We start from the raw sequence: 11546 nt of genomic DNA on the forward strand, positions 1-11546 counted from the left end.
TTTTGCCCGATGGAAAAACGTGTGGACACCATTCGTTGGGATAGCATGCGAGAGAAGCTCGCCGAAAACGTACCGCTTCACTATTATAAAGGTGACACTGAGGACGTTTAAACACGAGACAAAAAATCATAAATTGCAACCGATTTAGAGACGAAATCAAATAAATTGACATGCGAATCATTTAAAAACATGTTTAACTATCTGAGAGTGCTTCCAAGAATGATACGGTAATAAACCAAATAGAAGCAGGGCCGAATAAAGTGATCGATCTTTTGTATTTTCGGATAAGTTATGCTTGATATGCGTAAAATGGATGCACGTGTTTTTTTTCTTATTTTATTACTGGAGGATGTAGCGTCAAAGATCAAATACATTTAACTGAGGCCTGGAAACCATGTACACATATTTACATCGTCTCTTCAACATCCGGCATATGATTCAGAATGCCGGGAATATGTATAGCTTCGCATTTCTCATAATATATACTCAAGTTCAATTATATGGGTCAGCGATACAGGATCCATAACGGTGCTCATGCAAGGTTGTACTTTTTTGGTTCCACTGTTCCACCTCCGAAGTCGAGATCCGAAAATGAATTCTGTATCGCCGATAGCCACACGATCCTAAATTATGGGATACTTAAAAAAACTGGTCCAACAAGATTGTACTGTATAAAACATTCACATTATACTTTCTTCTTATGTTGCTCCAATCGAAGCATGAATTAGTTTCATTTTTGTTTTTGTCAAAAACACTGATCATACGTGTGTGGGTGGGTTGCATTATATAAAAAGGATGACAACTGGAAGAACCACCTTCGAGCACATTAAAATTCTTCCATGTGTAATACAAAATCAGAGAGAAATTGATCAAACTTGTTCGAATATTATGACAAACTTGTTCTGATAAAAAATAGCTCAAATAACGTATAAAAACGTATTGTCATGATTTATCATTTTTTATTTGTTCTTCTTTACGTATACAATTTGAATACTAAATTTGTTTAAGAAACTGATTGTTTTTTATTACATTCGGAAGAAACATGTTTTCCAAAAACTGTTGAGCATTTCTGGATGGTAAGAAAAAATACAGCTGATGGAAAGTAGGAAGCATGCCTATAGAGCACTAAACCGTTGCATTAAAACACATTATTTAACGATCCTTACGGTCGCCCAAAAACGTGTTTAAGCATGCATCCCAGTATCTGTAACGGATGCAGCGATAAAAATGCATTCGAAATATTCTGACCGAATTTCGGGAGAAAAAGAAAAAATGGATAACGCAAGCATAAAATTCTCCTCGCCATATGATTTGACCAACCTATATAATGTGGACTTGCGCGGTTTTGCAGGTCAGATCGAAATTGGCTCTGGGATCGAAGTGAGCGCACCATTCCGGACGAAAGAGTGCATGGTTTTCAAAGATGTTTAAGTACATTCTGTTGGCCTGTTTGGTAGGGCTTGTGGTGGCATACGATTTTAAGGACCCGTTCTTCAGTAAGTGCTGCATGTGCTCAATCGATCGCCGAAAGTCTCACCGATTGTAATCTTTTTTTTTTTTCAACAGATGAGATCGTGTTGTGGAATTTGATGGACGATGCGGAAGCTCCTTCGTTGTCTGATCGTTTTCGCCGGTCAGCAGCTGACATACTTGATAAACGGTGTCAACGTCGCTTTATTTGCTGTAACGACCTCAGTACCGCTAGTTTGGACACTATGCTCGATATGAAGAAGGAATGCATCATGGAAGTACTCCAAAAGAACAGCTCTGCCAATGGTAAATAGAAATCTTGCACTGCGAAACTATTTTGATCGATTACAAAATATTCCTTCGTCCGATATATAGAACCCACTCCTGAGTCTGCTCCTGAAGTGGGAACTGTGAATGTTTTCACTTTTGAGGGCTTAGAGCAGACGAAGAGGGATGTCATTTGCACATTTGAGTGTACTGGACGCAAGAACAATATGATCGACGAAAACGGCGCTATATATGAAGAGAAGCTGCTGGATTTTACCAAATTAATATTCACACCAACCGATCCGCAGCAACAGTTCTTAGAAGAACATATGAAAATATGCGTCAAGGAGGCTAAGGAAAGGCTGGCACTCAGCCCGCCGGAGCCCGGCCAGTGTAATCCGACTGCTTCCCATTTCGGGTACTGCATGTGGCGCCAGTTGACAGTGTATTGCCCGATGGAGAAACGCGTGGAAAGCCCTCGCTGTGATCGCATCCGCGAGAAGCTCGCCAATAATGAACCGCTGCATTACTATAAATTTGCAGTTGATGATTTCTAAATAAAAAAGCTACATTTTCCTCAGTAATCGATCCATTTGAAGACCTCATTCAAACAGATGCTTTCCGTTCAAATGTTAAGTGGAAAAAAATAAATTTTGTTTAATGTTGTCAGTCGTAGTTTTCTTCTATCAACTACAAATGGGAGTTCAATTGCTTAACATTCCCGTTATTAATATCCCACATCTAGATCAGTGTTGATAACAATAATATGAATTACTGCAAAGACTTAAACGATCGAGTGTTTGTTTGCGATCGCGTGGCTAGAGTTAAATTTGTTCGACATTAAATCGTGTTCGCATTTGTTGTACTTCATATGAGTCAGTCAAGCTCATCCGACGCTCGAGATTGTAACGTTTAAAACGGTCAATTAATCTCATAAGCCATGAAAAAACGCGGTCCAACCGTCTAGCTGTCTCGCTAAACAGATAATCATCAAAACAGTATCCGTTAAAGAGAACTGCCACTCGCACGCTTCGTCTAGCTAGTCCCAAAAGTGTCGGCAACGTCGTAGACACATTTAAAATGGAACGCAATAGATAAGACCGAAAAGCCCGCCACAGATGTGAGCCAATTTAATCTCCTTATTACTGAAATTGCACGCCCAAACCAATCGCCATTGGTCCATGCCGTCTTAACCTAATCAGGTGTGACTCCTTTTTATTCCACGATTGTTTTAGACGCGATATTTTTTTTTGCTTCATTCATTATTTATTTGCTTTCTGCATAGTATAGTTGTACCTACTATGAGCGACAATAAGGAATTAAACAATAGTATAGTGTTCTGAGTTGATACAAGCTTTCTTCAAAAGTATCTTCAATTTAATTATACTATGAATTAAATATTCTATGTAAATGATACAATACTGTTAAGAGCACTATATAGTAGACAAACGCAGCTGAATTTAATCATATTAGATACATGTTAATTAAAACATATAGTGAGATATTTTATTTATTTATCTGTTTATATTTTGTTTGCTTATCAGATAGGGATCATCTCCCGCTAACACTGAGGAAGCAAAGCTCTTCCCGATAGCATATGAATCGAATTCCATAGTTTTTATTCACCTCGTGAGAATCAAAGATAAGAAACCAAAAAAATATCGCCGTTCATCATGCGACTCAGCCCAAGAAGGAGGCTCAACTTAAAACCGTTCTTCACAGTTGCTCCCTGGTTAGTTGGTACATGGACGTGCAACTAGCCAACTCCACCAGGAGAGCGTAAAACCGTCAACAACACAACAGTGAAAAGTAAAAGAAGCTACTCAATTTAAAAACAATTCTTATGAAAAGGACTAATATTAAACATCACACGTGAATATAACTATTTGTCGTGTTGGATAAGAAATAAAGTGTTGGAGTGAGAAATATTGAATAACTCATGAGCAAACCAATTCAGTGCTAGATTTTTGTGAATCTTCGATTTTGTTGCTCTAACGCTCTCCACCAATAAACAAGATCTATTCTGTTCATTATGCTGCACGTGTTCCGACACCTATCATTGCGCCACCCAGCAATAGGCAGCTTAGTGCACGTCAGCCAGCATGATTTAACCTTCACGCGGACCTATTCGGGCCAGGACAATCCCACCGTCGAACTTCCGGGTTTGGGTAAGCTTAAAGGCTCGTACACCAAATCCGCCTGGAGCGCGGCACCAATAGAGCAGTACCTAAACGTACGCTACGCTGAGCCACCGGTTGGTCGCAACCGCTTTAAGGCTCCAATACCCGTCCAACCGTGGGACGGAGTGCAGGATGTTTCGATCCGAGGCCGAAGTGCTCCTTGCTACGGTGATCTCAAGAAAACGCCCAAAGATCAGCTGACAACCGACCTAGAGGATTGCATCAGCTTGTGCGTGTACACGAAGGACACCACTGCCAAGCGACCGGTTGCGGTGTACATCCATGGAGGTGGTTTCTACAGTGGTAGTGCGGCTCAGCACCCACCCGAGTACTTGCTGGAGAAGGACATTGTGCTGGTTGTACCGCAGTACCGGTTGGGTGCGCTTGGGTTTCTGTCCACCAAAACCGATGCTATTCCGGGCAACGCTGCCATCATGGATGTGCTGTTGGCGTTTGAGTGGGTCCAGAAACACATCGAGCACTTTGGAGGTGACCCGCAGCAAGTTACGGCCATCGGTCAGTCCGCTGGGGCGGGTATTCTCTCGTCGTTGCTGTTTAGTCCGGCACTGCAGGAGTCATACTTCCAGAAGGTTATACTCCACTCGGGAGCTGCCTTTGGTAGCTGGCAGTTTGATCATAACGGGGAACGGAATGCGCGAGACATCGCACGTCGGGCAGGGTTTGATCCGAAAGCACCACTTGACCAGGTGGAGGAGTTCCTAATCGGACTGGACACGTACACACTGCTGAAGTGTTTCATGCAGCATAACGTAAGTGGAAACCATTGCATTCTACTGGCACAAACTGTACGGAGTAAACTCGATTTATGTGTTACGGCTTTCCTTAACTAGTGGCAAGGACTTGCGAATGGTATTAACAACACGGGCGGGCGCATGACGATCGGAGGTCCATCACAACTATTCCCCCAAACACCTTACCAAGTGATGAAAGCTGGAGGTGGTCGCAAGAATCTACCGATGCTGACGGGTGTGGTTAAAGACGAGGGCACATTCGCCCTGGTGGACGTATTTACCATTCTAACCGCTCTGAAGCTACATGACAAGAAGGATTTCCTGCGTTTCGACGTGATCGAGGAGATCCAGCGAATTCTGGGAACGGTGGAGGTGTCCTGTTCCGTTACACCACTTGCCGTGAAGAGCATGCTCGATATGGAAGCGGCTGCCAACGGGGACATCATGAAGATGATCCCCGGGCTGATCGATGTAAGTTCATCCAAAAGTAGTGTCCGAAACGGTTCAATCCATCAAAATAATCATCGTTGCCTTTTGCAGCTATGTGGAATGCATCTGATGAAATCCAGTGTGCTTCGTTTGGCGCAATACAATAGCAGACATACACCGGAACAAACCTTCGTGTACTCGTTCGATTATCGTGGTGAACACACGCGCTTCGGTTATGATCAGGACGTCAGCCACGTGCCATTCGATGGAGGTGTTCATCATACGAACGATTTGCTGTATCTCTTCCCCTATCCAACGACGGCAGCCCAGCTCAACGAGCAGGACACTCTGATGGCCAAGAAAATGGTCGACCTTTGGGTGTCGTTTATCACGGATGGCGTTCCCCAAACGCAGGAGCTCTCCGTTTGGCCACCATTCAATCGTAAGTATTCCCTGCGCTTATTCACCATCGTGGGGAACGTCCCCACACTGCATGATTCATGCTCGTTTTTTTTTTGTTTCGTTTTGCAGAAATCTTCGGCCCGTACCTCCACCTGGACCGGCAGCTGACGGTGGGGAATAACTTTTTGGATGAATTCACGGTCAACGCAGACGCGGCTCGGCGACAGCAACAACGGCCAAAAGCGTCCACGGTCGAGCAACCCGTCAAAGACACCAGCGCCGCCATCAGCCGAGACGAGCTAATCCGACGAAATCTTACCCAACAGAAGCAGCGAGCGTAGCGGTTTTTAATCCACTTTGGCAAATCTTCCGATAAAAAGGATAAACTAACACGTATCGTAATGTAAGATAAACAGTACTTCGACATAAGAAACATTCCAAATAAACAAACATACGTAAGCACTCCATCCGATATGAACATCGGTTCCACTTCGTAGGACATACTAAAACCGCCAGGAAGTTATCGGTATATCGACGATAGACGTGATAAATTTGGATAATAAAGATTATTTGATACTATCTAGATAAGAAGTTCTTATCACACGCACTTTTTCTCTTTTTTGAAGGCTAGAGTTGCGGTAGGTTTGGAGGGCATTTAAAAATGTCAACATGAACGGGAAGTTGTAAAGGATGAAAATTTGAATTTGTAAAGGATCTCTTAAGATCATACTGAATATTGGCACTTGCAGGTTGAAAAAACAATGTCAATAGTAAATTATTTAGTTTTGTACTGTGGTGGTTTGAAAATTTATCCCCAATACTCCGTACTTTCAATTTGCACGGCTTCCGCAATAAAACATCCGGAAGCTAAACAGCCTTGTTTGACTAAGAAACATAAGTCAAAATGAAGCTGTTGGGTACAAGAATAAATATCTAAATATAGATCTGTTGTCCATGTAAATTTTAACACTTTTCCTTGAAGATCTATGTCAATTTTGCTTAGAAAAACTAACGCACAGTTAAAATTCAAACTGTTATACTGAACTATTCAAACTGTTATAACGCCATGCAGTATGCAACCAACCGGTATCGATAAACCAAAAAAACGCATCCTAATCATTTACTTACGTGAGAAACGCATTCAGTATAGTATTGTTAAGCGTCATACAGCACTTGGCGTACGCCTCACATATATTTAATGTTCAAACCCTACTTGTGCACCATAAAGTACGTAACCTTCGCAATCACTGACTCGACAGATCTGCTTCTCTTCGCTTATTTTTTACAGTACACTTAAACTGAACCTGCGTCTCGGTGGCCGGCACTTTCTAGAGCGGCTTCTACCGTTCCGTTCGAGAGACTGATATCTTTTTATCAAAGCCTCCATAAAAATCGCAACATGCCAGCCACCATGCGACAAACGCAATCCCGATGCGTGTAGCAAAAGCAAAACCGCAACGGTGGGGCCGTTTCGCAGACCGAAAATCCTCGCGGTGCCCTTATCGCACCGCTAATCGTCTTAAGCGTGCAGGTTCGCAAAAATTCACTGCAAAAACAAATTCGTAAATGTCTCACGCCGACTGTGGCAACCGTTGGATGGATGGACGACAACCGCGGTCAGTTTCACGATGGCATTCCTGAGCAGAACATTGCTTCTCCGGTCGAATCGCAACCTGCCTACTGCGGTTCATCGTGTCCACGGGTTACTTCGACCAGTGCTAACTACATCTAGGACCTACTCAACGATGGAAGGCACTGATGGTGGTTCACCAGAACAGCGACCGATTGTGGAACTGCCTGGGCTGGGAAAGCTGCAAGGATCCGCCACACGTGGTGCGTGGACGGGAGTGAATATTTATCAGTTTTTGAACGTACGTTATGCAGAACCGGCGATGGGTGAACGGCGATTCAAACCGCCCGTTCCGGTGCAACCGTGGGAAGGTGTACTCGACGTGTCCCAGCCTAAGCTAGGATCACCCATTTATAAGCGCATGAAGGAGTACTCCAAAGAGCAACGCGCTGAGAACTTAGAGGATTGTATCAATATTAGCGTCTACACGAAGGATTTCAGCGGTCGCAAACCGGTGATAGTGTACGTGCATGGTGGAGGATTCTACGATGGTGCCATCAACCAATATCCTCCGAACTACATCATGGAGAAGGACGTGGTTCTCGTCGTACCGCAATACCGACTGGGAGCGCTCGGGTTTTTGTGCTCCAACACGAAACAAATTCCAGGCAACGCGGCCATTATGGACGTGGTGTTGGCGTTCGAGTGGGTTCAAAAGTATATCACCCATTTTGGAGGTGACCCACAGCAGGTCACGGCAATGGCACAGTCATCCGGTGCAGCGATGGTTTCGAGCATGACCTACAGTCCGCTGGTGGACACGGAGAAGCTATTCCACCGTTTGATCCTCCAGTCTGGCAACTGTCACGGTTCGTGGGTGTGGGATCGAAGTCCGGAACGTAACTGTCGCGATATTGCCGGGTTTGCCGGATTCGATAGGAAGGCACCGCTGGAGGAAATCGAGCGATTCCTCATGGAACTGGATCTGTTCAATCTTATGAAAGCTTTCACGCAGCATTACGTAAGTGTGGAAGACGTTGAAATGTTGAAATACTTCCTTAGTGACTTCATTCTTCCGACGTAGCGTCTTCGAACACCGAACGGTACGGACACGATCGGAGGTGCCCGGATGGTATTCAACGATCCGAACGGTCTGTTTCCGGAAAACCCTTACATTACCATGCGCAAAGGAGGTGGTCGAAAAAATATGCCCCTTCTAACTGGGGTTACGCGGCACGATGGAACGTTTGCGCTTCTGGAGGTGTTCAACATACTGCTGTACAAAAAGCTGATCGGTGATCCGCACATCACGACTTACCGAATGGTTGACGAGGTTAATCAAGTGCTTGGAGTGGACGATCCCACCTGCACCATCCGGACGCTAACGATGGCGCAATATTTCACCCATGAGCAGCTCGCATCGGGTGATTTACGCCAACTCCTACCGGGCTTGGTTGATGTGAGTTTACGCTCTGAAGCGGTAGTTACAGCACGCTCAAATGAATGTGTTTTATTTCATTCTATCCTCTAGCACACGGCAAATACACTGATCAAAGGGCCCGTTCTCAAAATAGCTCAAAACAATGCAATGTATCTGCCGGAACAGACGTATCTGTACAGCTTCGATTACATGGGCGAACACACCCGCTTCGGATACGGAGGCGACACATCCGCCATTCCGTTCGATGGTGGAGTGCATCACTCGAACGATTTGATGTATCTCTTCCCTTATCCTCCATCGGCGGCTAACCTGAACGAGCAGGACACGACCGTTGCCAAACGCATGGTTGATCTGTGGACGTCGTTCGCAATCAACGGGAAGCCAGAAGCTACAGATGTCCCCGCATGGCCACCACTGAACAGTAATTGACACGTTTTCGGGGGGTAATGCAGGTGTTTAAATTTACATCTCTTTCCCTTTTTTTATATACAGATGTCCTCGGACCATACCTAAAGATAGACAAACAGTTCACGGTGGGTCAGGACTTCCGGGAAGAATTGACGGTCACAATCAGGAGCCCAAAAGAGGTTCAGAAAAAGAGCTCCAAACCAAAAGCATAACCAAATAAGGACGAGATACACAGGTACAGGTGTTACTGCTACGGGATGAATTAATAAATCACAACGGGACGCTTGCAGTTGAGTTAATTCATCCATACTTGCACATTTCCCTTTGATTTGTACATTTATTATTATACTGTGCCAACGTAACTCTTCACCTTGGTGTGGTTGTATTTGGTTAACTGTAATTTGTCCTTCTACGGTTCCTCTGCGCTCGAGAAGCGCCACTTGGCACGACCGTAAACGCCTTCCGGCTTTTAGAGCAGACTTCGAGATGATTTCCGCGGAACCCAATCATCTCCTCATCTTTGATATATACATTTGCGAACCGGCATCTCCATCGCCAATGGGCAATGCATCTCTAGCGTCGTCGCACCACCGGATTCGGGTTATCCTCTACAACGACTGTTTTGGTCATGACATCGTAGATGGACCGATTCTGCCTGAAGCATAGTAACAGCAGACACATGGGAAAGAAGAACGTCATCATGATGTTCTTTACCGCGGCACGTGCCAACGCCCGACCGAAGCTTGGTGTGGTTGCCGGATACAGTAACGCCCGAATCGGTGTCTGGTTGCTAAGCAAACCCTGTTGCGGACCTCCGGGAGGCCCCATGACGGCAACCGATTCGGCATACACAATCCGCAGACCCATCAGCATCTTCCCGGGTGTCGCGCTGCCTGGTATGACCTGCACGTGTGCCGTCCAGACGGCTTCGTAGATGCAAACCGCCAGTTTTATCGCAATCTCAAGAAATATCAGCTCCGAAGTTAGCGATATCAGCTCACTATAATCTTCTTCGAAGGAATTACGAAGTGCGTCCAAGTCCATGTACAATCTGCGGGGAGATAACATCATGGAAAAGCATTAACAATATGTTATGGGGCGGATGGCAAAAACATCAAAGGGACAGTTCGGTTTGAATACATACAGATCGATATCGAACGCATCTATGAACGCCAGCGTCGTCATTATCTTTAGCAGGAAAATTATAGCAATATCGATGATTTCAGCCACAACCCGTTTCCAAAGCGGTGCAATCACGTACGCATACCATTCGTGACGATTAATTGCTGTATGAATGAAACGAAACAATTAGCTATTTTTGATGCACTTTTGTGGGAGTGTCGATAAATCGATGCTGACCATTATCGGGTCGAGATGGATCGTTCGTTTCGTTTTGACCACGGTTCAACACCTCATTTTGTCCGTGACCACCGGCAGTGGATGTAGCGGATGCACTCGTAACGGTACCGCTACCAGCCGTAGTGGTAGTGGCCGCACCAGTCATAAAGGCGGCCAAGCTCGAATCTGCCGAGGGCACTGCACCTCCAGCATTCAGCTGAAACAACTGGGGATAGTTGTTCATCAGATAATACGGAAAATGCGCGTTCATCTGGTTCTGCATCTCTGCGTGATAGACCCATGTTCGCAGCAGTTCGAAATAAATCTGTTTCGGAGATTTGCTCAGATCCAACTGCGGTACGTCTGCAGCGGGAACGGGCGAGTCCTTTTCTTTGTTTATGTCCTGATTTTCCGCCATGACTGGCTAGCTAGAAACGGCGTTTTTCACCCGAAATTAGAACTTATTCCCAATGTTTTTCCAGCGCACAAATCCAAACAAGTGACTCAGGTGTGCATTTGTCAAACAAGACATCTGACATTGTATCCATTGTACGAATTGGTTCAAAAGAACGGGTAGGTACATTCTTTTTCAATTTGAATTCCATTGCTATTTCTCATAATATCCTATGTTTTGTTTAATTACGCAGCAGATCTTTAGGGGGAAAACTTCCAAAAGAGCTCAAGTATATAATACATTTCAAATAATGCACCTTTGTAAGTGAGTTTAAGTATGACGTTTTTAGTCGGTAGCAACTACTCAAAGCTATCTCAATGACGCTAGCAACAAATAAATTTTCCACCTTAAGACTGTACGTTAAAATATTGTTTTAAAATGTTTTACTATTGAACTTGTGTGCATTTGCAAATTGTGAACCACTTTTGCGCAGAATTTTGCACACTCTAAGCAATGCTCCTTGGGCTCAAGCTCACACGTGGTCCAACCGCACGTGGTATACGCCCATTGACAGCATCATCAGTCAACACGGCTTGGAGTTGTCAAAAAAGTGTAATGTCACCAGGTTTTTGTCGAAAGGGCAGGAAAGTTTTTCTAATCAATCCGCTGGAAAGCAGCAGCATCAGCTCGTAGGTTCGTTGGTAGGTTTTATTGATCCAGAACGACGCCCGTCTACCGTGATTTCCTGTTCGAGTGGTTGATCTTATCGCGGCGCACCGTACCACCGGACAAAGCGTATCGATCGCACACGGAACAAGCTCTAGCTAGCTGGGGAAGCTGGTTCTGGATAGCTGGATTTCGGGTTTCGAACCGTTTGGTTCTCCCTCGTCACCGT

The 11546-nt window shown here is 44.8% G+C and overlaps 3 protein-coding genes across 3 annotated transcripts; 2 read left to right on the forward strand and 1 right to left on the reverse strand.

Annotated features, from left to right (window-relative positions):
- The first annotated feature begins 1362 nt into the window (after positions 1-1362).
- On the forward strand, positions 1363-2294 carry LOC128726693 (uncharacterized). Its single transcript, XM_053820519.1, has 3 exons — positions 1363-1496; positions 1567-1776; positions 1846-2294. The coding sequence occupies exons 1-3, from the start codon at positions 1424-1426 to the stop codon at positions 2292-2294; spliced, it is 732 nt and encodes a 243-aa protein (XP_053676494.1). The 5' UTR covers positions 1363-1423.
- A 1475-nt stretch (positions 2295-3769) lies between these two features.
- On the forward strand, positions 3770-9131 carry LOC128726704 (uncharacterized). The gene is made up of 9 exons (XM_053820529.1): positions 3770-4687; positions 4769-5140; positions 5210-5540; positions 5630-5837; positions 6789-6850; positions 7217-8091; positions 8155-8529; positions 8602-8932; positions 9004-9131. Exons 1-9 carry the CDS (start codon positions 3770-3772, stop codon positions 9129-9131), a joined length of 3600 nt encoding a protein of 1199 aa, XP_053676504.1.
- Positions 9132-9244: 113 nt separating this feature from the next.
- LOC128721881 (protein FAM8A1) lies at positions 9245-10724 on the reverse strand. Its single transcript, XM_053815682.1, has 3 exons — positions 10279-10724; positions 10064-10205; positions 9245-9970 (listed from the first exon to the last, which is right to left on the reverse strand). Exons 1-3 carry the CDS (start codon positions 10673-10675, stop codon positions 9493-9495), a joined length of 1017 nt encoding a protein of 338 aa, XP_053671657.1. The 5' UTR covers positions 10676-10724; the 3' UTR covers positions 9245-9492.
- Between the last annotated feature and the right edge of the window lie 822 nt (positions 10725-11546).

The sequence above is a fragment of the Anopheles nili genome, chromosome 2, assembly GCF_943737925.1.
Source record: "Anopheles nili chromosome 2, idAnoNiliSN_F5_01, whole genome shotgun sequence".
Lineage (NCBI taxonomy): Eukaryota > Metazoa > Arthropoda > Insecta > Diptera > Culicidae > Anopheles > Anopheles nili.